The 22638-nt window shown below is 42.7% G+C and overlaps 1 protein-coding gene and 1 long non-coding RNA gene across 2 annotated transcripts; both read left to right on the forward strand.

Moving 5' to 3' along the window:
* Window positions 1–829: 829 nt before the first annotated feature.
* LOC147500302 (long-chain-alcohol oxidase FAO1-like) lies at window positions 830–4435 on the forward strand. The gene is given in 4 exon segments (XM_086561976.1): window positions 830–1264; window positions 1398–1670; window positions 2408–3473; window positions 3476–4435. Coding segments are annotated over 4 exon segments (2247 nt in total). The 5' UTR covers window positions 830–1018; the 3' UTR covers window positions 4138–4435.
* A 17124-nt stretch (window positions 4436–21559) lies between these two features.
* LOC147500303 (uncharacterized) lies at window positions 21560–22266 on the forward strand. The gene is made up of 2 exons (XR_015196286.1): window positions 21560–21741; window positions 21951–22266. It is a non-coding gene; the product is annotated as an uncharacterized LOC147500303 (long non-coding RNA).
* The last annotated feature ends 372 nt before the right edge of the window (window positions 22267–22638 follow it).

Below are 22638 nucleotides of genomic sequence, written 5' to 3' on the forward strand. Positions count from 1 at the left end.
TAGTAGTTTTTTGCGTGTGTTTCATCTAAATGTGGACAAGGACTCTGTTGTTAGTGTTATATCTTCCATGATTTCTATCGACTCTTGCTTGGTCCATAGCGAACATATGGATTGCAATTATATGACAAAGCATCATAAAAGTAGAACTGTAAAACAAACTCAAAGTACTTCACAAAAAACAAACACCCCAAATGCACCAAATGAACGACACAAACAAGAAATAACAGTATTATCACGAGACTCTTGCCAGGAAACATACTTGTTTCTACTAGAAGACAACAACTACTGTATTTTATCTAGTGGATTTGGGTTGTTTAAGACCACTCATGGTTGCAAGCCCATTATTCAAACATTAACATGTCTAATCTTACTATCTTAGATATGGATCATTGTCTTGGGACCAAAATTATATCATTTTACGCTACAGGAGTAATCTTTTAATTTTAATTTATTTTTTGGCGAAACTAATCAACGATGTGTACGGAGTCTAGCTGCGATATATTATTTTGAACCAATAGTACAACAAAATATTAAAATGCTGTGACTCATGTAGTGGCTATCACACGAGCTCGAGCCTCTTTCTCGTTTGCTCAAGCTCGACTCGTGTTGCAATAAAATATACAAGTCAAACCTTAATTTTTGACTTGTTTTGTAATACGAATCGAGCTTAAACATATTGAAGGTTGTGCAAAAGATCAAGTTATCCAATTCCCAAGCTTTCTAGCCTTGTTTTATTTTTCTTTCATTTCTTCTAAATTTTATTTGGCATAAAATATTATGCCATACATGTACACTAACAGCAGATTAAACGTGTCACCTTCAGCTATATTTTCTTAAATATATTTCTTCGTCAATTTCTATGGTTCTATATGTTTATATATTGTCCAACACTCCAACTCCATAAACTCTCCAGCAAGATTGCATGTATTTAAATACAACAAATCCTCCTAAGCTAGTTTTCTTATAATAAAACACAACAAACAAATATAACAGTAACTAAGAGAGAAGAGCCACAAACATGAAGGGAGAAGAGAGAATGAGAAGAGAACCACATCCATTGTTAAGAGGAGGAAGAACAGAGAAGAGTTATGATCATGGACTGTCTTCATATGAGCTTATATCACTAGCTTCGATATGTGAAGCTTTCATTCCACCTATACCATTAGATTCACTTCATGTCAATGATGGCAAATATGATCCACCAAATAAGTCTCTTGAATATTTCTTTCTTTCTTCTGGTTCTGATGACTCAGTTCCTGATGAGGTTAGTACACAGTTTTTTATTTTTATTTTTTTAAAATTATATATTGCCTGAGTTTGATATGCCATCTTAGTTGTTAATAGTTTGTGAACTATATATAATTTTTTTCTTTTAAAATGTGTAAAATGGAGGATAGGTAGCAGAAAGGATGGTGAAGGCATGTTTGCCAGAAGCTGTGTTTCTAGTGAGATGGACTCTAAGGTTTCTGTCCACTAGATTGGGTACTCTATTCCTATGTGGATTCATATGTCTTGGAGGGGATTTCCCATTCATCAAAAAGTACTCAGACATGTCTTTAGAAAACAGAGAAAAGGTTCTGCAGAAATGGTCAAAGGAAAAGGAGCTGAGAATTTTCAGAGTTGTTTTTGTAATGCTCAAGATCTTGTGCTTATTCACCTTCTTTTCCAGGGTATTTTTTCTTCCTACAGTACTGGTTTAATAGTATACATTATCATTATTATGCACAATGGTCCATTTCTTTGAAAACAATGAAAAGTATTAGTAGATATGTTACTTGGTCAAATTCCTATTCCTGATGTCAATTTTTGTTGCTGTTCAAGTATGATATTTCAATTTGAATTAGCTCCCCATTATTGCTAGAGTCATAGATGAACATCTTTCAACTTAGGTGGCTTATAAATTGAGATACTAATATTATTAATGAGTCTGTTCACTCTGTTGTATGTCTTTTTCCAAACGATAGTGAGAGGGAATTCATAACTTTGTTGTTTTTGTAATTTGTTCGCTGCATTTTAACAAGTGATTTTTCTTTAAAATCCTTTAAATGGAAGTGGGGATATCTTGGATTGTCCCCGACTCCTTGACATCTTCATCACTATCCACATATCAAAATCGGTAGAAATAAAGAGTCGATGGACCTAAAAATGATGTACAAGTGTGTGATGGTTTCAGGTTAGTACTGCTTAAATACATGGGAGGTTATGAGAGGTGGAGACTAAATGCTTAAGGATGAGGGTTCCTCTTTTTTCCCTTTCTTTTGTGTGTGTAGGCGACTTGTGTTCCTTGATTGATGTTACTCATAAAGCAAAGGTTGTCTTTTTTACTCTACTAGTGAGATATCAATATGACTTAATGTAGTGTTGTTTAGATTAATGTAACAGTTATTTTCCGGTTGTGTTGTTGCAGACTGACAAAAATATGCACAATCCAGCATGGGATGCAATTGGGTATCATGTAGACAGAGATGAGAACTCGAGCACACCTAAAAAGGACAGACCTCTTGAGAAAGGAATCATTGAAACTATACATGAGTCTGACTCTACTCTTGTTAAATCCCTCTCCCAAAAAGGCGTCAGTGTCATCAATGATCCAAACAAGAATTTTTACAGGATAGAATGTGATGTTGTGATTGTTGGTTCTGGTTCCGGTGGAGGGGTTGCTGCTGCAGTTCTTGCAGCTTCTGGCAAGAAGGTTGTCGTCCTTGAGAAAGGGAACTACTTTGTGCCAGAAGATTATTCCTCTCTAGAGGGTCCTTCCATGAATCAATTGTACGAATCAAGTGGAATGTTAGCAACTGGTGATGCAAAATGTACGATAATTGCAGGATCAACAGTTGGTGGTGGTTCAGCTGTGAACTGGTCTGCTTGCATCAAAACACCAAGTTCAGTACTCAAGGAATGGGCTGAAGACCATAGAATTGCACTCTTTGGGAGCTCAATGTACCTCTCAGCCATGGAAACCGTGTGTAAAAGGATTGGTGTCACCGAGAAATGCACTATGGAAGGGCTGCAAAATCAAGTTCTTCGTAAGGGATGTGAAAATCTTGGTCTGAAAGTTGACTCCGTGCCACGTAATTCCTCAGAGAACCATTACTGTGGCTCTTGTTGTTATGGTTGTAAAAATGGAGACAAAAAGGGTACTGATTCTACTTGGCTAGTTGATGCTGTAGATTGTGGTGCAGTGATTTTAACAGGCTGCAAAGCAGAGAGGTTCATATTAGAGCAGAACAATTCTGGCAAGACTAAAAGGAAGAAATGCTTGGGTGTGATAGCAGCATCCTCTAGTAAAAATATCTCAAAGAAAATACACATTCACGCAAAGGTAACGATTTCAGCATGTGGGTCGATTTTAACACCCCCTCTAATGATCTCGAGTGGATTGAAGAATCCAAACATTGGAAAGAACCTTCATCTCCACCCCACTCTTATGGTTTGGGGATACTTCCCTGAATCAATGACAGGCCTCAAAGGAAAACATATGAAGGAGGAATTATCACTTCACTCCATAAGGTAGTTTCAAAGGAATCTGGTGTTCAGGCAATCATCGAAACCCCTGCACTTGGGCCTGCTGGTTTTGTTGCATTGTTCCCATGGGTGTCTGGGTATGACATGAAGGAGAGGCTAGTAAAGTATGCAAGGACTGTTCATCTGTTTGCATTGGTGAGGGACCAAGGCTCGGGAGAAGTGATGAAGGAATGTAAAATACGTTACAGATTAAATGACAGAGACAAAGAAAATTTAAGAACTGGACTGCGACAGGCTTTGAGAATTTTAATTGCTGCTGGAGCAGTCGAGGTTGGTACACATCGAAATGATGGGCAGAGATTAAAATGTAAAGGAATTAAGGAGAAAGAGTTGGAAGAGTTCTTAGACAGAGTGACTGCCCATGGAGGGCCAATGTCAAAGGGGGAGAACTGGAACATATATGCTTCTGCTCATCAGATGGGAAGTTGTAGAATGGGTGCTACAGAGGAAGAAGGCGCAGTTGATGAAAATGGGGAGAGTTGGGAAGTAGAAAGCTTGTTCGTATGTGATGGCAGTCTTTTACCTAGTGCAGTTGGTATCAATCCCATGATCACAATACAGTCCACGGCTTACTGTCTCTCCAAAAAGATAGCAGAATCCTGCACTAACTAGACATTGTATAAACTATAAAGATAGATCTCTTCAAAAATAAAGAAAATGTTAGGACATGTGGCCGTTTAGGATGTCTTTACACAAATAATCGCATCATGTTCGTTCTTGCCTGTATCCTGTTTCAGTAGGCCTATTATGACCGTATATCATTGTCATCTCCAGCTATCTCTGTGCTTCTGCTAAAAGGATAGCTCCTTAGCATTCATATTTCTTTTATTTGTTTAATATCAAAAACGTTCAAGTTTTGTGCAGCCCATATGTTGGCTATCAATCAAACAGCTTTCTTTTGTTGGTGTCATTGTTTTGTAGTCCTAACTAGGGCTGTCAATGGTTTCCATAACTCGATAACCGAAAACGGTTTGGGTTTTGATAATTTAGTTTGCTCTCTATTGACCCCAAACCAAACCGAACCGATAATATATTAGTTTGGTTTTGGATTTGTCCTCTACCGATCTGATATGAACCCGAACCGATAAAATAACATTTTAGTAATATTTATAATTAATTTTGTATATGTTTATCAATTGTGTGGTTAAAATTAATTAATTTAATTTAAAATTTAATTGATTTTATAGTTTTCGATTCATGTCGGTTCAGATTCGGTTTGCAATATATTTTAGGGGACAAAGTTGAAAAAGACAAAATTCCAAAATAACTAACCAAAAAACTCACTCTTATTTCAAAAACACTCTCAAGGACAATAGTTGATTTTTGTCCGAAAAAAACAATAGTATCCTGGTATGCACAGGTGTCGGTTCATACCACCTTAGGTATGCACAGACGTAAGTGCATACCAAACATCACAAAGAAAATAGTATGCACAAGTGTCAGTGTATACCACCTCTTGGTATGCAAAGTATACACAAACGTCAGTGCATACCAAACATCACAAAAAAAATGTCAATGCATACCACCTCTTGGTATGCGAGGTATGCACAGACGTCAGTACATAGCAAACATCACAAAGAAAATAGTATACACAAGTGTTAGTGCATACCACCTCTTGGTATGCAAAGTATGCACAGACGTCAGTGCATACCAAACATCACAAGGAAAATGATATTCACAAGTGTCACTGCATAGTGCATACCACCTCTTAGTATGCAAAGTATGTACAGACGTCAGTGTATACCAAACATAGAAATGTAAAATTGGAAAAAGTAAAAAATAAAAAAAATAAATAAAGTCTGTCCTTACTAATAAGGGTGATCTTGGACATACCCAACAAAACACTCTCGTACCCAACTTTAAAATAAATAAATAAAATGATTTTAGACATATTTAACTTTCTAAATTACCCTTCTTTTTTATTAGGCATACCCAAAATATTTATTGACTAAAACAAATCATTTACTCTACGTGATTCAATTGTAGAAGAAAAAAACTGATTTTTTTTTTCCCTTCTTCTCCAATAATTCAAAATCAAATGGATACGGAGAGTCAACTTTACAAATGGAACTGAACCGATACATCCCTACTACAGCCGCCTTTGGAGGCAGATGCATTGGAGCTTTGACATTTCTGGCGGATTTCATGGGCGCAATTGGTTCTGGAACTGGAATTGTACTTGCGGTCACAATAATTTATCAATATATTGAAACTTTTGAAATGGAAAAAAGCCAGTGATGGCCGTAGGGTACTCTGTCTGCACCTTTGATGTAAATTTTTTTATGAGTGCTATCAGTTTGTTCTAGATAGATGTGCAGCAATTTCAGAATACTACCATCTTGAATTGCTTTAACAATGTTACTCTTGTACCACTGGCTCATATATTGCAAGTATTTAACACACGAGCTTCTATGAGATCGCTCAAAGAAAGATCCCTTTGAAAGGCTATATTGTTTCTTTGAATGGGTTTATCTTTTGTTGCTCTTTTAATTTGTTATCGCTTTTTTTGTTATATTGATTCCTATTGATTTTGATTGATTTTTCCCCTAACTTATTAGCCCGGCTAGTGTCAGATATAGTGAATACTGAATAATCATCTATTGTGAATCGTTTGTATCTATAAACTCCCAATGCATCTATTGTGAATCGAACCAAATTCTGTTATGTTGAGATTTGCTAGAGATAATGGCATTCTATAAATGCCCAATGTATTGTGTATCTTGAAAAGCCTCAATGAGACCATTCTACTGAGGAATTTTTTTGGTCCATGGATCATGAGCGAGAAGTGAGACACATTATGTTGGCTTGTGGATGTCCTCTGAGTCAAGAGAGGTTTTGTCATGAGTTGGTGTGCCTGATTCATGACGAAGCTGACTGCTGATTTGTCCATTTTTGTTTCTACTTTCGTTTTATAAGCTATCAATGTTTTCAAATTTTGAAATCTCACTCATTTGCGATCATGGCCGGCTCAACCCCCTAGCAAAATAGGCAGCTGCTTAGGGCCCCGTAGCCCAGAGGCCCCAATATAATGCAGCCCAATGCTTTCTTTTCAGCCTACAATCGTTTTTCTAGCCCTTATTTAAGGGTTAGATAACGTACATTGGAATCTATGAAATAACGTTAGATAACCATTTGTTTCCCTCGCCTTCTCCAACGTTTCTCTCGCGTTCTCTGACTAAAAAAATTCCTCGCATCTATTGGTATTTGGCGTTCTCTGACCAAAAAAATTCCTCGCATCCATTGGCATTTGAACTTTGTCTAGGGCCCCTGATTGTCTTGAGCCGCCCCTATTTGCGATAAGATTTTGATCACTATTCAAACCCCAAAGCACCTCGGTTTCAAGATAAAAGAACATTATCTTTACTTGTGCTAAAAGAAAAGGAATGCAATTGCTCATAACTGGAATCCGCTCTTTATGCAACTGAAGGATAATTGCTGAGTATACCTTTTGAATGAAAGAAATGGAACCGCTATACCATAAAACTTAATCCAAGATTCCAACTGTTGTGACCTACCCTTTCTCCTCCTCTCCTATCCTATTTATAATCCCCCTACTCTCCCTTGGGCCCTCCATCTGTCCCTTCATCTCTCGATCTATGGATTGCCACGTGGTAAATTCTCGTACGACGTTAGGGTTTTTTCGTGCTTCCTGCTGCACGCGTGTCGGATGGTACAACTCCAAGTCGACTATCCTTCCGGCCCAGCTTTATTGTCGGTCCTCGGCTCTCGACCTCCATACTTGACTCCCATGTCCACGGCCTTTAAATAACAGGGCCGCCGTCCCACATCCAATCCTCTTCATGGATCCATTACCCGCCCGGTCCCTCGGCCATCATAAATTAGGTCGCTCCTGATGCCCCTCCGAGTCCGCGAACCTCCCCGAATGTTTGAGGGGCTCGAAACTTCGATTTACACTTTTTTCCTTGGCCACGTTTCACACCTTCCTATCCTTGGCGAGCGTGTCCCCCTGTGCTTGGTTGGGTCACCCTCGTTTCTGCTCCTCCACATGTCACCTATCCTCTGCGGTTCAACCGGCGGCTCCTTGGTTTCGATCCTATTCTTTTCCCCTTTTACCCCTTCACGCTTCAACTTCCTCTCACTTCCTCTTTCCTTCTCATTTCTTTTCTCACTTTTCTTCTTCTTCCTTACGGGGCGCCATTTTTTGAACTTCCCACTTTCTTCCCACACTACTCTCGCCCCATTTTGCATTCGACCCCTTCCCCTCTCTAGTTTTCCTCCCACTTCTCCACTCTATACACTTCGCCTGCTCAAGCGTTTGCTCTTGCTGCTGGATTGGTGCACCAGGTTGGTAATCTTTACTCTTACCTTTTGCATTTCTTTTCGTGAACCGTTCATATTCCTTAGCTCTCTCCCATGTCGGATTCCCAATCCGACGGTCCGCCTTCCTCGCGGTCATATGCGGAGGAGTCTTCTCCTCCGCCTGATCCCATCCCCCCTCCACCACCATCAAGGCCTTTCAAACTTCCACCGCCCCCCACGCTCCCGCCGACCTAATCAAGCGATTAGGGGGTTGGCATCGCATCCCGGGCGACATCCTCCTCGAGCACGTGCGTGCGACGCGTGACTTACTTCCCTCATCCGTCCCCTCCAAACCTGGATGCCTCGTGGTCCAGCGATTGGCCAAATTGTCTCTCGGCTTGCGACTACCATTTGTCTCGACTAGATGTCGGCGCATGTAACCACTTCAACATTCCACCCCCCGGGGTATAGGCAATTTTGGCGTTATCATGTATGCCGCATAAACTATTACAACCTCCACCATGAGCCCCGAATAGTCCTCCACGACATAATTTCTCACTATTACATACGCCTTGAAAGAGTACCAAAGATGTGGCGTTGGATATCACTCTTTTCTGCGTCCGTCTCCGGTTAAACAAATCCTTCATTCTCAAACTCACCACCTCGGACAAAACTTGGCATCATTACCCCCTGTCGTCTCGGTAATTTCTTGTCCGCGGATGTTCCATCCGGAAGTGACCCTCAACCATCTCACCTTCACGCCTCGCGGTGGTGAGTTAAGCTTTTATTGCCTCTCTTTCTTATATTGACTATCTTTGCGGACTCACTTCTTATCTTTATTTCTCTCCCAATGCGGGTTGGAAGTCGACTCCAAATCCCGATTTTCACGTCGGCGAAGTCCGCCATCTTTGAACAAATCCGCTAATCTGGCTCTTCTCAAAGTTTGAGTTCTCGGCATAGACCCCCTCCCACGGAACCCCCTTATTGGTGACCCCTCTCTTGACACCTTGGGTAAATACTTCGACCCATTTTATCGTCCACGCCCCCAAGAACGAAAGCCTCGTCCTTCACCGCCCTCACTATCCGCCTCCCGTCCTTTTCCAAAATAAGCCTGCGCCGCGGCTTCCACTCATCGAAACCACCAAGTCTCCGGGCCGGGCTCGGGGCTCTAGAGGAGATAGTCGAAAAGGTCCCCTTGCCCACCTTCCTTCTCCGCCCGCCAATATACATCTCCTTCCTTCCGCTCCTCCCGACCGGACGATCATTATATTCCTCGACTTCCCCTCCAAGGCTCAACGCCTCCACCCATGGGCGTTTCCAAGATTAAAGCGTTCGACCGGTGACTCTCGGCGATGAAGTGGATCAAGTCCCTAACTCCCAAGCTGCCCGGCCTCACCGTCCCCCCAGCGTCCGCGGATCTCTCGTCTAAAGAGCCCCCACAAGCCGCAACAGGATCATCTCCTACCGCCAAGCCTTTCTGCGGCTCCTCCGCCTCTCCACCTCTACGGTATACGGCGAAACCGCCGCTATCTCCACAGGTCCAGCGGCTCCGAAACTTTCCGCCCCCACTTCAAAGTCGCGGCGGCCGCGAAATCAATGTAGAGGATTACGCTCTAGAAAACCCTGGCGTGGCCTCGGCCATGTTCTCGACTCCCATCTTCCCCGCTGACTTAGCTTATGCCGATCTGGGACCTTTGAACGACATCGGACCTCTCAGATGCGGCTGGGAGAAGGTATGTCTCTCTTGCCCACCTTTCACTTTCTGCTTTGCTCCTTATTCTGACTGCTTTTCCATCACTCTCTGCTTTGCCCCTTACTCTAACTGCTTTTCCCTTGCTAGGTGAGCTTGGACATGGCCTATATGATCCGCGGCCTCTTCTCGTCCCTGAATTCTGTGGAATCCTTAGAGAAGGAGGTCGGCGGTTCCAATGGACTAAGGGCCACCTGTGCACGCCTCCGAGCTGATTTGTCGGCCGCGGACATGGCCAAACTTCGAGCCGAAGATGAATTGAGGACCGCTGAAGCTTCCCACCAGGCCTTTATGGACGGAGTGAATGACCGTTTAAGCAAACAACGGGAAGCCCTTGTCCTCCAACATAAGGAGAATCGGCCTCTCTCTCCTTCTGCAACCACCTCGGGACATGGAGCGGTGTGGATAAGCTTCAAAGCTCAAAGGACAAACGCTGCGTGGCCAAGAAGCTTTGAGGAAACACGCGTTTACTCAAAGGCCGACTCCTCCCGGGAAAGCCTCCTCTCTCCCATGTCGGAAGATCCGGTAGCCCGGTCCCCATTGCCGCCAAAGCGGCTTTGTTTACGGGTCGAGTTGATGTTGCCCCCTCGATCCATTTTGCTGAAGACTCGTTTGTGAGGCCACCTCCCGCCCCGCCTCTCGAAGTTTTCTCGACCATGTTCCTCTTGTCGAAGATTTGTTGCAGACTTTAGCCCCACCCGTTGGTACCCTTTATTGTACTAGCTATCTTGTAACTGACTTTCCCAACTATGTGTGCCATTGATCTTATTTTTTCTCTTTCCCTTTTTACTTGTGTGTTGGTTTGATTAGGAACTGTTTCACTCTTTCCGATTATATGTATGATCTCTTAGCTTTAATTGTTGTTTTGTCTGACATGTTGCCGCTCGTTCCTTCGTCCTTTCACTCTACTCTACTCTCTCATTTGGTCATTCTCTACACTGGGGCCTTCTCTCTTCTTGCCCCCACGTGCGATCCACGCCTCTCGCTTGGGAATGTCTCGTTTCCTTTCGGAGTCACTCGTCGACTTCGAGTTCCATCGGGGCAACTCAACCTGCCGTGGACCCGATTTAAACAATTCGACCGCGGAAGGCTCCTCCCACCGCCGCCCTTTTAGAGTGGCCCGCCGACCGGCCGGGCTTCTCTTTTGCCCCGGTGCGGTATGCCTTTCTTCCTCGCGGAGGAAGGCTCTCTCTCAGATCAGCGGCTTAACTTCGAGGTGGACCTCTCGTCCTTCAAGCCTCTTGCCCTCAAACCCGTGTTTAGCCTTTGACCGCTACATTTTATGCGGGATGGCGAAATTTACTCCTCAAAAGTGTCATTGTATTATATATTTACAAAGCGACTCCGGTGTATCGTTTCGGACTTTCATTACATTCAAACATAAAACTTTTTAACATTCTCACATTCCATGGCTTTTCTAGCACTTTTCCTTCCACCGCTCTTAGCTTGTAAGTACCAGCTCCTCCTACGTCGACCACCGTATAGGTCCCCTCCTAGTTCATTGACTTTCCGTCATTCTCTCTCTTAGTAATCGTCGTCACTTTCGTTCAAATACAGCGTCCCCTACTCTGAACTATCGCGGCTTGACTCTCTTGTTATAACGTCTCTGAAGGCTGCGGTGATATTCCTCTAGTCGATTCGGCGCCAAGTCTCTTCTCTCTTCGCTAAAGTCATATCCATTGCCGAGTATGCCCTCGTTCAGATACATCTCCACCACTTTTGTCCTCGTCGTGGCCGCTACCATTTCCGTGGGAATCACGGCCTCGACCCCGTAAGCTAAAGAGAATGGAGTTTCCCTAGTTGACGTTCGAGGCGTGGTCCTGTATGCCCAAAGAACATGACTCAGTTCATCTGCCCACACTCCTTTCTTATCCTCTAGCTTCCTTTTGAGATTGTTCATAATGGCCTTGTTAGACTCTGCCTGCCCGTTGCCTTTCCTGATTGTATGGGGCCGAGAACCCCTGCTTCACCTTTGTATGCTTGCAAGAACGCCTTCACCTTGGACCCGATGGGCGGGTTCCATTGTCCGCTATGATAATGTATGGCAACCCAAATCTACAGATGATATTCTCCCACAAGAACTTGATCACATGAGTTTCCTTGACCTGTTGCAGGGCCACTGCCTCGATCCATTTGGTGAAATAATCTGTGGCCGCCAACATGAATCTCCTTTTGCTGGTAGCCATGGGCAGCGGACCCACTATATCCATTGCCCACATCGCGAAAGGCCACGGACTTGACACATTATGTAGCGGTTCCGCTGGCGCAAAGATCATCTGAGCAAACTTCTAGCACTTCTCACATCGTTTAGCGTAGTCCATGGCATCTCTTTTCATGTGTGGCCAAAAGTAGCCCTGTGTTATCAATCTGTGCGTTGTTGTTCTGCCCGCTGAGTGACTTCCGCAATCTCCCCCATGCAACTCCGCCAGCACTTCTAGGGCTAACTTCGGCCCGAGACACTTTAGCAAAGGCCCATTGAAATTCCTTCGATATAGCTCCCCCTAGGGGTGGGCAATGGGCCGGGTCGGGCTAGCCCGGCCCTAAACATTTAAAGCCCTTAAGATATTAGAAGAATTCGTTCTACCTAAAGTCGTCGGCATAGGGTAGGTCACAAGTCGAAACCTCCCCGACCTACCACACTAGCCCTCTTTAAAGGCTTTAGGGTCGGGCTTTAGTGGCGAGAACCTATATATTTTCTTTTTTTTTACTACATCGGTTTAAAAATCATTTATATTACAAAAATGTACAATAATCTACAAACTCAAAGTCCAACCAATCTAGTAATAATCCTCAGATAAGTCCAAAAATTTAAAATGCACATCCACAATCTAATGAATCAAGATACATCGAGAGTTCGAATTTGTTCTTCCTCAGACTTTCAAACCTCACTAAAATTATATTTAACATTGAAATACATAGACAAATAATTATATTATCATTTTAAAGGAAGAAGTATATATATATAAAGAAGAAAACATAATAGTTTTGGTTAAAATTAAATGGAAGTTGTTAAACTATTTGTAATATCATAAATTATTTCTATAATAGATTCAAACAAATATAATATTACCTTTCTTCTAATTTAAAAGTGATTCAAGCCTTTGTATATGGAAATGAAAATATTGGCTTTTGAACATATAACACCCGTGTTTTTTTATCGATATTTTTATATTTATTAATTAATTAAATTATTTATTTTCAAAATTGATTCGGATTGGACTTCGGGATCACGTGGGAACTGGTTTTGGGGCGAAGTCGGTGTTGAAACTTTGGGTTTCGGACCCAAGTATATAAACACATTGTTCTAGAGAATAGGGTTGGAAAGATAATAAAATATAAAAATGGGAGTTTTACTGACAGCAGAAAAAGGAAGTTTTTCTGATAGCTGACTGATAATCGGAGAGCGCTACAGGTGAGTAGAGTTTTTCTTTCACTGAGATTATCGACATTCACATGACTACGTATGGTATTCTATTTAAAATTTGCTTATTCTGTCCAAAACATAAGTTCGGTATAATTTACAATCTCTGTCGAAACCATGAGGTTCTGTTTTTTTTCATGGTAACAGTTGAACTAAATCTTCATGACTCTAATTGTGTATATACATACTGTTGATTGGGGGTTTAAATGTTTGAATGGGTGATTTTATTTGATTGATTGTTTTGGATTGTGTTGTGTGAACTGCCGATTGGAATTCTTTGAAACTGTGGGTTTGATTTGAATGTGATATCTGTCGGTTGGTCATGGGTTGAATGACAACGATAGGATTGAGTCTTTAACTGAATCAGGAGAACTAGACCAGCGCAGACGATGCCGTGGAAGAAGATTTCGTATCTTATCGGAAATTCCAGTTGCTTTCTTGCTATTCGTTTTCGGTTTTGAATTCAGTGATTTCAGTTTGTAAATTGTCTACTGACCTTTTCCCTGAAAAAAAAAAAGATGTATCGGCAACAGCAGTTCAATTAGTGTTGGGATAATGAACTTAGTTGGTTGTTGGTTTGGAGCAATGCCTTGTTGTTATGGGTTAGGAGGATGGATTGGGTGTGTGAGTGCTGTAGAGTGAGGGAAAGGCGCTGTGAAGCTCGGAGCAGCCATTAATGGCGTCGATCTCGATTTTGTCAGTATAACGAAATCGCGTTTTGATGGTATAGGTAGGTGGGGGTTTTTGTGAGGAACCAAACCGCTGGGTTTGTTTTACTGATGGGTGGCCGGTGGTGGCTGTGTGGTGGTCGGTGGTGGAGGAAGTTTGGTTTGAAGAAGGAGATGAACAGTACCCAAAAACGATTTTGGGCTTGGGCCAAAATCGTGGGCTATTCTCTTTTTGGTTTTGGATTTTAAAATTTGACTTTTAGATTAGACTATGGGCCTTAGGATTTGGGCTTTTGGGTTTTTGGAGTTTAGGCCGGGTTGACCAGAGTTGACTGTTGACTTTGACCAGAGTTGACTTTGACTTTGACCAGGGTTGACTTTGACCAGTTGACCTGAAAATTTGACTTTTCCTAAAAATTATGATTCGGTTTAATAGGATAAAGTCTCAGGACTATTAAGATCTTGGCTTTAAAATTTAAGACATACTATATATCGTGTGTATGTGTATTAACTATATGTGATTTTCAAAGATTTTATGATATCTGGCGTTATGACATTTAAGACATCCCCAAATTAATAACGCGTAAATCAAAATACAGGAATCAAAATACTCATTCGTTAACGAAATGATACATAAAATAAAGTTCAATAATCGTAAATAAAGTTACCGCGAACCTTTTTAGATCTCTCAACGCCTCGAGTTTTGGAATTGAGTTTATGACCGGATGAAGTCATATGTTAAAGGGCATTTATTGAATGTCTTGTGCAAAATGGCCCGTTAAAAATTATATAAGGGTATTCATTGAATGTCTTGTGAATGACCGGCATTTATTGAATGTCTTGTGAATGACCGATAGTTTGGATCATTTAAAGAGAAACTAAGGTATTAAGCCTTGCGGGTTAGTTGAATTCGCGAGTGTATGCGGGAATGTAGGATTGGGCATTCCTCGAATGTATGGCGAGGAATGACCCAGGCATTCATTGAATGTGCTATGAATGGCCGTTAGTGATTTGATAGGTATTCCTCGAATGTGGCGGGAATGACTGGATGCATGGGTTGTGAAATGGGTGTATAAGAAAAGTAATTGATTAATTGATAAGAGAAATGGATTTGTTTATCTGAGTGTCTTTGGGTTTACCTTTGAATACATATAGAATATCTACATATGTTATATATACAAGTTCTAACTTTCTTTGCGGGGAGGTAGGACTTAATAACATTTTCTCGAGGGGACGCCGGTCCCACCCTTTATCTGGCCGGATATCGGTAAGTGTAATTCAATTATCTAGATATTAAAAGGAGTTATTAGAATGAGTTAATAAGATGGAAGTTAATAAAATGGAAGTTTTGCTTGGGGAAGAAATTATCTGCGGTTAAAATAGCCGGAACCACTTGTCTTCCAAGTGAATGAATGATTAAGTTATGGGATAATATAAAGTGATTGTTTGAATAATTAAAGTATGATAATGGTTTTATGTGTTTAGTCTACATCATACCAAAGAAATCAATTTCTTTGACCCATGTTTTTCTTTTTTTTTTGCGACGTGGGTGTGTTCTTAGAACACATAGGTGGAAAGCGATGGAACCCGCTGGCGTGTGATTGGGATTCTCGCTGGAAAATTCACAGGAGTTTAGTTCATTAGGTCCGATCTTTTGGAAGGATGTAATAACGTAGGTTACATTTTATATGACATGAGAATAATGATGTTTGGAATCATTATTCTTAGAATTTTATATTGATGTTTTATTGGGTAAGACAGAAGATAGACTTGTTATAAAGTAATAAAGAGAAGTTTTGGAAGATTTTGTTGTTAAGTTTCTTTATGATGTGGGTTTTAGGTTTTGGCATGTGTAGTATCCACCCGTCATGCTTTGAGTTTTTTAGACAATTGAATATAGTGATGTTTGAGATATTTATATTTCAAATATTCATTTATTTTATTGTTTAGAAAATCGGTTTAACGTGATGAAAAAATGATGGAGAAAGGTTTGAGATTACAAATGTCATTTTTTCCAAGAAAGGTTGTTTTGGTTTTATATTCTTACAAATATGTCCGCTTCGTATTTTGCTTTAATGGTGTGGAAGGAAATCTTTAGCTTTAGACTTGACTTGGCTTGGATGTGAATAAAAATATAATTTATAAGAAATAAGTGAAAAGAAATTGAGAATAAGAAGTTATGGACTTTGACTTGATGATCAAAGGAATAAAGTCTTATTTTTATTAAAGGCTAGTGCTCATTGTTCTTCACGGGCTTAAGTTGACAAGTTTTTGTTATATAAAACAAGTTATTGGAAGTACCACTTGGGTGTAAGTGATAAATTACAGAAAGAACAATGTTATTTTAATTGAAAATATTTAACAAAAGAGTTGACATTATGGTATGTGTATTTATAGTGAAAGTATGAAACAGCGGGGCGGTTTAGGGCTTGGTTAGGGTCGGGCCTATGTTTTAGAATCTTAGCCAGCCCTACACTCGCTAGAAGGCGTTAGGGCAGGGCGGGCCGCCCCCTAAACTCTGTGGAGGGCTTTAGTTGTGAGGGCTTTATAGGGCTTAGTGGTCGGGTCGGTTCGTCGGTCGGTTAAATCGTTAGGGGCCAAATTCCCACCCCCCCTCCCCTCTATGAGCACGTATCTCCGGCGTCCGCTCCTCCATCTCTTTTCTCCCCTTTATCTTTCACCACGTTCCCAGACAAAAACTCTTGATGGGTTTAATCCAACCCCTCTTCCTCCTCCTTTTGACATACCTCAGTCATTCTTTCCTCCCCTCCTCCTCTGTACTAGGTTTCTCCAATCGCTTTTACCTTTATCACTCTCTTCAGATTTAGGGATTGCGGCCCCCACGTATGCTGGGGCGTCGGCATGTTTCTCGCCCCAAGTGTATGAACTTAACGCCCATAAACCCGTGCCCCCTTTTTTAACCTTCAAATATTTTACCATCGTGGGCACCACGCTACAAACCCCCATTTGTTTGGCACACTACCAAATTTGAGTCGAATACTTAATGTTAATTCTTTTCACCCCTACATCCTTCCGCCATCCTCATGCCCGCGCTTATCGCCTCATACTCGCTTCGTTATTTGATGCCGTGAACCCTAACTTCATGGTTAATTCCATTCTGTTGTTTTCCCTGGCATTGACCAATACCACTCTATCCCACTACAGTGTCTGTGGTGACCCATCGGCCAAGACTCCATCCATTCCTTCGATCCTGGGGTCCAACCCGGTCTGTTCCATGACCGCTTTCCCGCTCCATGACCATCTCTTTCTCCCCAGTGGGGTCCTCCACTGAAACTTCGCTAAAATTAATTCCACCGCTGCGCCTTTTCCACAATATAATCGATCAGATCTCGTAAGAACTTCAACATTCTTTGCCCGTTTTCAAAGATCCTCCCCGCTTCTCTTTTCGATGCTTGCTTTAAAGGCAAATTTGTCACCACCACTACTGGTCGCCTTCAAAAGTATGGTTTCAACTTCGGTATGAGAACACCAACCGCCAAGCATATTTCTCTATTCTACTATATCGGTCTCGGGCTTCCAAAAAGCGTTTTTTTGGAAGTACACCGGCTTTTCTAATTTACCCACAATCGACTAGTACCGGAGCTAATGGCATACTCGTGGACCCCCGAATATAAGTACAATTTCTCTCCCCTTGTTCGGTCAGCGGCGGCATAGAGCCTTACCTAAATAACTCTTCAACTCTTGGGAACGCCTCCTCGCTCAGTGGTCCATTCAAAATTCGAAGTGTTTCAAAGAACCCGTATCTGACGGCTACACACTTATCGATGACTTTGAGATGAACCTATTCAAAGCCAGCGACCGCTTCCCTCAAGTCTCTCGCACCTCTCCTTGACATCCCGAGGCGACGACATCTACACTAGGGCTCTTATCTGCTTTCGGGGTTGGCTTCTATTCCCCGGTGAGTAACTATGTACCCCAGGAACTTCCCTGTAGTAACGCCGAACATACATTTTTCTGGATTGAGCTTTAAATTGTACAACCGCAGTATTTTAAACATCTCTTCCAAACCCTCTAGATGCTCTTCCTCTGACATGCTCTTCTCCACCATGTCGTCTATGTAAATCTCAATCCCCTTTCGGATCTTGCTTTCGAACATTTTCTCCCCTAGCCGCTGAAATGTGGCCCCGGCATTCTTCAATCCAAACGGCATTCTTGTGTAACAATACGTCCCACCTTTCACTACGAAGGCTGTCTTCTCCTGATCTGGCCCATACATGGCCACCTGGTTATATCCCATTGACGCGTCCATGAAAGAAAATACTTTAAACCCCGCAGTTCTATCCACTAGCTCGTCTACTCTCTACATGGGGTAGGCGTCTTTGGGACATTCTCCGATTCCGCGTCGGTGAAGTCGACGCGACATCCGCACCTTGCCATTCTTCTTAGGTATCGCTACCACGTTTGACAACCCGATTCGGTAAACAACACCTCTCATATTATACCGCCTTTTCAACCTCGCGACCTCCTCGCGGAATTCATCTTCGTACCTTGGCCTCGATTCCTGCGTCTTACGTCTTCTTCGGGCTTCGTCTTCCCTCATATGTAACCTATGACATGCGAATTACGGGTCTAATCCGGTGACTTCCTCGATCATCCATGCAAAACACATCTTTGTTGGCGGACAAGAACCGTATTAACTTGCTCTTCCATTCCTCGAACGATTTGGACCCCACCGATGTGAACTTCTCCTCACCGCCCTCCCCAAATTCACTACCTCTATCTCGTCCAAGGTCTTGGTCCTTCCAGTTAACTCCGCCCACCCTCCCAGCACCGAATTAATTATATGCGCCTCTTTCCCGGAATGTGAGGTCTCTTCCTCGATCGGCGGATCAATCTCTTCACCGTACTCACGGTGGCTGTTTTTTTTTCGACACACGATCCCTCTTGGACCTCATGTACCCGGTAGGGGTAGGGGAACGAATCACTTGGTAGTAGGTAGAGAACCGCTTTCATCTCATGAATCCACCTCCTCCCGGGATGGCGTTATCTTCGCGAAGTCGGCATCCACCACCTTAAATCTTGAAAACAACATGCTAATTCGGGTCCCGTGGTCACAGGGAGCAGAAGCTCCCCCAGGGGTTCCTTCATGCTTCCGTTGAACCCATACAAATTTGTTGGTGAGGGTCTCAACTGCTTCCTTTCTATCTTCATTTCTTCCATTGCCCCTCTAAACGGTAAATCTACAAAGACTGCCGCAATCCACCAAACACCCTCTTTTTTACTATGTAATTTCCCATAGCCACCGCGGATCACCAACGGCGTCCTCATGCGGGAGTCGATGGCTCGAAGGTCCGCGTCGGTGAGCGTTATACTTTTCTTTCCTTTCGCGGCCCGATGAATTAAGCCAGCATCGTCTCCTGTCTCATGTACGCTGCTGTACACTTGCCGCCAGCCGTGATACGTCTCGGTGTGCATTGTGGCTCAATATCTCTCCACTGAAGATCACGTTGATCGTTCGATATCCTCCCAGGCGGCTTGCTCTCCCTTTTCCTCTTCCATTATAAATTCCTTCAACAATCCATTTCCTATCATCCTCTGAATTAACCATCTTAACGCATAGCGGCCGTTCATCTCATGATTGTGTATTTGATGATAGGCCTGATAAGTGGTCCGCCTTGTACCTCCAATCGGGCTGGTTTCGTGGACCCTCATACCCTGGAAATTCTGAATCAACGGTAGTATTTCACTCCACGATTTATTCATGGCACTTGCTCTTCCTCGCGATAGGGCTTTTTGTCTCGATTCTCCCTCTAGCCTCTTCGGCTCTCTCCGGGCGCGACGAATACCGATATCCGGCGCCCCGCTTTGTCAGAGGGCTCATATCGCCGACGCCCCTCACCTTTCTCCAACGATAACACCGCCTTCCCTGGCCTTCTCACCTCCTTTTGCATGGTGTCTTCATACCTGATGTACTTCTCCACCCTAGGGTACAGGTCCTGTAATGTTGCTATCTCATTCTTTTTGCTACCGACTCATGTACCACTTGTTCCCGGGCGTAACCCTCTCTCGAAAGCTATCACCGCCGTCCTTTCGTCCAGATTCTCCACTTTCAAAGTCTCCGCCTTGAATCTACACAAGAAATCTCTCACCGATTCCGCGGACCTCTACCTTACGTTGAACAAGGCCGCGATGTCCACCGCGACGCTTTCTTCGGTGTATGAAGTGATCAATGAACGCCGCTCAACTCCCCGAAGTTATTAATACTCTTAGAAGGTAACATGTAATACCAATCGGATGCTCCCCTTTTAAACTTGCCGGAACATCATACATCTTAGTTCGTCATATCGCGGCTCACCCCCCATTAACGGCATCTGGCTGTTTGAAATGATGAATGTGGTCACCGGGTTCCCCGCTCTATCATATCTCAAAACCTTGGGCTGGTTGAACCTCTTCGGCACCTCAGGCTTCCATATCAAATCTGCGGTGGGTTGCGATTCAACCCGCCACCACCGACTCGCCAGTACCCTCCCACGCCTTGGTCTGTCCCAGGCTAGCCTTCAGATCGCTGGCGATCATTTCTCTGACTTGTTCCTTGGTGAGCCCCACCACCGTTTGTTCTTCCGCATCAGTTCCCCCTTCCTCCTCTTTCCCTACTCTAAACACCTCCCTTTCCGACTCCTCTATTGTTTCTCTCTCCCTTCTTAACCTCTCATTTTCCTCCCTCAACCTCGATATTTCCTCATGCAACAACCTTGTTTCCTCTGCTCCAGAAATTACTGTCTCTTCCCTATCCTGCTCCTCCCCTTCGTTCCTTATTGATTCCACATCCATCTCGGCGACCGTCGTCTTTTTTGGTCGCCCCACTCTTCTTTTTGTTGCCATCTCACTATTTTTCACTCTTTCTCTCCCCACAGACGGCGCCAAATGTCCTATTTATAATCCCCCTACTCTCCCTTGGGCCCTCCATCTGTCCCTTCATCTCTCGGTCTATGGATTGCCACGTGGTAAATTCTCGTACGACGTTAGGGTTTTTTTCCCGTGCTTCTGCTGGGCACATGTCCAGATAGTACAACTCCAAGTCAACTATCCTTCCGCGCCGCAGCTCTACGCTGGCGGTCCTCGGCTCTCGACCTCCATACTTGACTCCCATGTCCACTGCCTTAAATAACAGGCCCTTCCTCCCACATCCAGTCCTCTTCCTGGATCCATTACCCGCCGGTCCCTCGGCCATCATAAATTGGGTCGCTACACCAACTATCAAATAAATTTGAAGAATCTCAAGATACGAATTTGGCTGGCACTGCTTATGTTTCCATGGTGTTACTACTTGCTAGTATTCCTCGTACATACGTATACCATAAATGAAGACAGTATAAAGTTTAGGGTTTTTTAGACCTGCCCCCCCATTTCAAAGATGAATTAGACTTGCCCCCTCAAATTCAGGGAAATTAGACTTGCCCCCCCAAACTCAGACTCCGCCTAAGTCAATGCAGTTTGACCGTCATCTCCTTGTGAAATGTCCTAACTACCCTTTGACGGAGTCTGAGTTTGGGGGGGCAAATCTAATTTCCCTGAATTTGGGGGGGCAGGTCTAAAAATCCCTATATTTTATAATGTTCAGTCAACTACGTACTATTCATGGAGTTCAACATGATAGTAATCTTATACCCAATTTCCACACAATCTGTGTTGAAATTTCTGATATGGGCTTCTAATTTTAGTCAAGGACTAATGAGGGTATACTTTGAGTGTACACTACTTCTTTCTTGCATTGCGAAGTCAAGTTTATTGAGTCAGAAGGTTGGTTCCACTTTTACCTAAAAATTAGGTTGGTTCAACTTACGAATAGTCAAGACTAATGGCCTTGTGTAGACTGTAGAGTTTGATTAAATTTCTTCATCTTCTAGTTACATCAAGATGGAAAAGCCAAGTTCATCACATCTGTATAAATTGGATAAGCCATAGTAGATTGTTGATGACACGAAGTTTCAAACTTGATCTGGTCAACAAACGCCGACGGTGTGCTCTGGTCACGCACTCTATATATATTGCCATTCATTTAGACCAATACTTGCATCATTCGTATAGCTAAACACTGGCATTGTAAGTAAGAGAATACAACAAGAAAAGAAAAGAGATGGCATCAGAATGTGGAGGTAAGTACTAGTTTTAGACGAAAAAACATATTCGTACATACCCTTATAGAAATTAAAGTGTTAAGTTCGATTTAGTTAACACCAAAATTGAAACGTTTTTATTTGTTTATTTGTTTGAATTGACATAAGAAACTAAGAAACAATCTTTGAGCTACTGGCTCAGCCAACCTACTTTATAGTGTTACTAAGATGTTGGCATGCTAATGTAGGTGTAGGTAAAAAAGCTTGGCCAGAGCTGCTTGGGGTTCGAGAACAAAGGGCAGTGCAAACAATTGAAACAGAGAACCGCAACGTCAGGGCTGTGATTATCCCCCAAGGATCCGTAATAACTCCAGATATTCGTTGTGACCGGGTTCGAGTGTTTGTTCATCAAGGGCGGGTTATAGAGGTGCCTGTTGTTGGTTAAGATTTATGTATGCTAGCGTACGTTACATTTACTTGGTATGTATTCGCACCTAGTGCCCCATGAAACTGAACGTTCTCTGTGTTTGTACAAATAACTAAATAAGAGTGGCTTAATAACAAGGAGTTTATTAGGTATTTTACTACACTCTAGTAGCTCATTGAAAGCGTTCAAGGCCTCAACCATCTAGTTTGAGGGTCTTGCTTTCTTCATTTTTAAAATTGGCCGTGGAGTTTCAACCAGTGGACGATGCACTCATGGTCTCATGTGTTGGAACTATTGTCAGTAATTTAAACTAAAGATAGATTAAATATATTTTCAGTAACGTCTTAAGCATACTTACGTCTAAATGGTTTTGGCAAAACAGAATACGAGAACTTCCACATGATGAGCATTGAGCAGTGGAGGCATTAAGTAAAAAAAAGGAAAGAAAAAGAAAAGGGATTTTTAGAACTGCCCCCCCATTTCAAAGATGAATTAGACTTGCCCCCCAA

Source organism: Coptis chinensis, chromosome 5 (assembly GCF_015680905.1).
Source record: "Coptis chinensis isolate HL-2020 chromosome 5, ASM1568090v1, whole genome shotgun sequence".
Classification (NCBI taxonomy): domain Eukaryota; kingdom Viridiplantae; phylum Streptophyta; class Magnoliopsida; order Ranunculales; family Ranunculaceae; genus Coptis; species Coptis chinensis.